Consider the following 1,813-nt stretch of genomic DNA (forward strand, 5'->3'; position numbering starts at 1 on the left):
TCTCTCTCTCTCTCTCTCTCTCTCTCTCTCTCTCTCTCTCTCTCTCTCTCTCTCTCTCTCTCTCTCTCTCTCTCTCTCTCTCTCTCTCTCTCTCTCTCTCTGTGTCTCTCTCTCTCTCTCTCTCTCTCTCTCTCACCTGCTTTTTGCCTGCTTTCCATTTGCTGAATGTGTCACCATGGTAAAGTAACTGATTTAACACCCGTGTGTTCTTTTAGCCCGTCATGACCAGATGTCACCGGTCCCATATTCACCACGACTGACTCTATAAAACATCCCGACTCTTCTGTACCATCACATTCATTTAATGTGTGTTTGTTGAATCTTGATTACGTTATGAGATCATGAACCGTTTTAAATGATTTGGGTTAAAAGTGGTGATTTACACGATCTGTCTGTGTGTTCAGGTGGCTGCTCAGGCTGGTGTTTACGACCTGTTGAATCAGCTGGGCTTCTCAGAATTTGAGGACCTGAGAGGCTCAATTCTGTCCGGTCTGCGTCAGCGCTGGCTGAAACAGAACCATCACGATCTTCCCTTCAGAGGAGAGTTCATCTGAGACTTCACTCCTCTTCTGTTCCTCATGTTTGTGGGCTGAACTTTAACAGTTGAACAAATGCACACATCTCTGTGAGGAGCGACATCTTATCTTCAACGTTATTCCACTGTTGTTTTTACCCATTCTCATTTATTAATGTCAGTAATGATGTTTTATTTCCTCTCCATGCCGGTCTTTTCCTCACCCGTTATTAACCTGTTTTTAATTTAATGCTTTTTTATATCAAGTGAAACTTTCGTTCCTGTTTTGTGTGCTTGTATAGTTTTTCCATCCAGCATTTTTTATTCATTTTGGTTTGTTTTCATGTTTTACAAACCTGCAGTAATTGTGTTTTTTTATTATTAATAAGCAGATTTCATAATGAAGACTTGAGCAGTCAATTAAAAAGCTTTCATAACACCAATGTGTTCAGTTGTTTTTGTTTGTGGGAAATATAGAAATATATTTTCTTGTAATTCCCAATGCTAAAAATTAAGAGTTAACATATTGACTTTTTTTGATATAATATTGTCATTACTTTAAAACTGTGTTCAATATGTTAAAATGTTGCATAGAAAGTCATATGCAGATTTGACGTCTTGTAACCAATCACATCACAGCGTGAAGTTTGAATTTCTTGAAGTGCAAGTGAGATTAGTGGACTGCAGACAGAAGATTTCAGTCCGTTCCTCACACAGAGCTTTTATACAGTATGACTACAGTGTAAAGCTCACACTACAAACAGAATATTGAATAAAACTGTTATGAATTTTGTGAACTTTGTCCCTTTTGACAGCATCCGTCCACCTTCACTTTGACTGTATAGCATCATCTGTGACGTCATACGGCTCACGACCACATGAAGGTCACATGACAACACTTTCATTTTAAGGGTGAACGTTCTTACAATATTCAGCACCTTTCAAACCATGAGTGTAATACAAGATCTAAACTACAGTAATGTGATGAATGGAAAATCACTAGATTTCTTTTGTTTTTGGCTCTGCCTATAAGCACAAAAAATCACAGATGGGATCTCTGGATATCTCAGTTCTTTCTCCTAGACATCAGTGAGATCACAGTGAGACCAAATGGAAACTTTTGCTTACGTCTCATGTGTGTCTCAGATATGTGTGTGTCAGTAGAGTTTGAGAAGAGACCTCAATGTGTCAAACTGAGCTCAGATTCGTCTCGTCTGCAATCAAAAGTCAATCTTATTGAAGATCTCAATATCAACTCAAACATTTCTCATCACATTTACCCAAATTCAGATGATTTTA

General features: G+C 38.2%; 1 protein-coding gene across 5 annotated transcripts in view; it reads left to right on the forward strand.

Annotated features, from left to right (window-relative positions):
• pald1a (phosphatase domain containing paladin 1a) overlaps nucleotides 1–953 on the forward strand; it is a 37,659-nt gene extending 36,706 nt beyond the window's left edge. For all 5 annotated transcript variants that reach the window (XM_057358887.1, XM_057358888.1, XM_057358885.1 and 2 more), the window contains exon 20: nucleotides 405–953. In XM_057358887.1, coding sequence (XP_057214870.1) covers nucleotides 405–554 — 150 coding nt within the window. In that variant the 3' untranslated portion in view covers nucleotides 555–953. The remainder of the gene's footprint in view (nucleotides 1–404) is intronic.
• Nucleotides 954–1,813: the final 860 nt, after the last annotated feature.

The sequence above is a fragment of the Triplophysa rosa genome, linkage group LG18, assembly GCF_024868665.1.
Source record: "Triplophysa rosa linkage group LG18, Trosa_1v2, whole genome shotgun sequence".
In the NCBI taxonomy this organism is placed as follows: Eukaryota; Metazoa; Chordata; class Actinopteri; order Cypriniformes; family Nemacheilidae; genus Triplophysa; species Triplophysa rosa.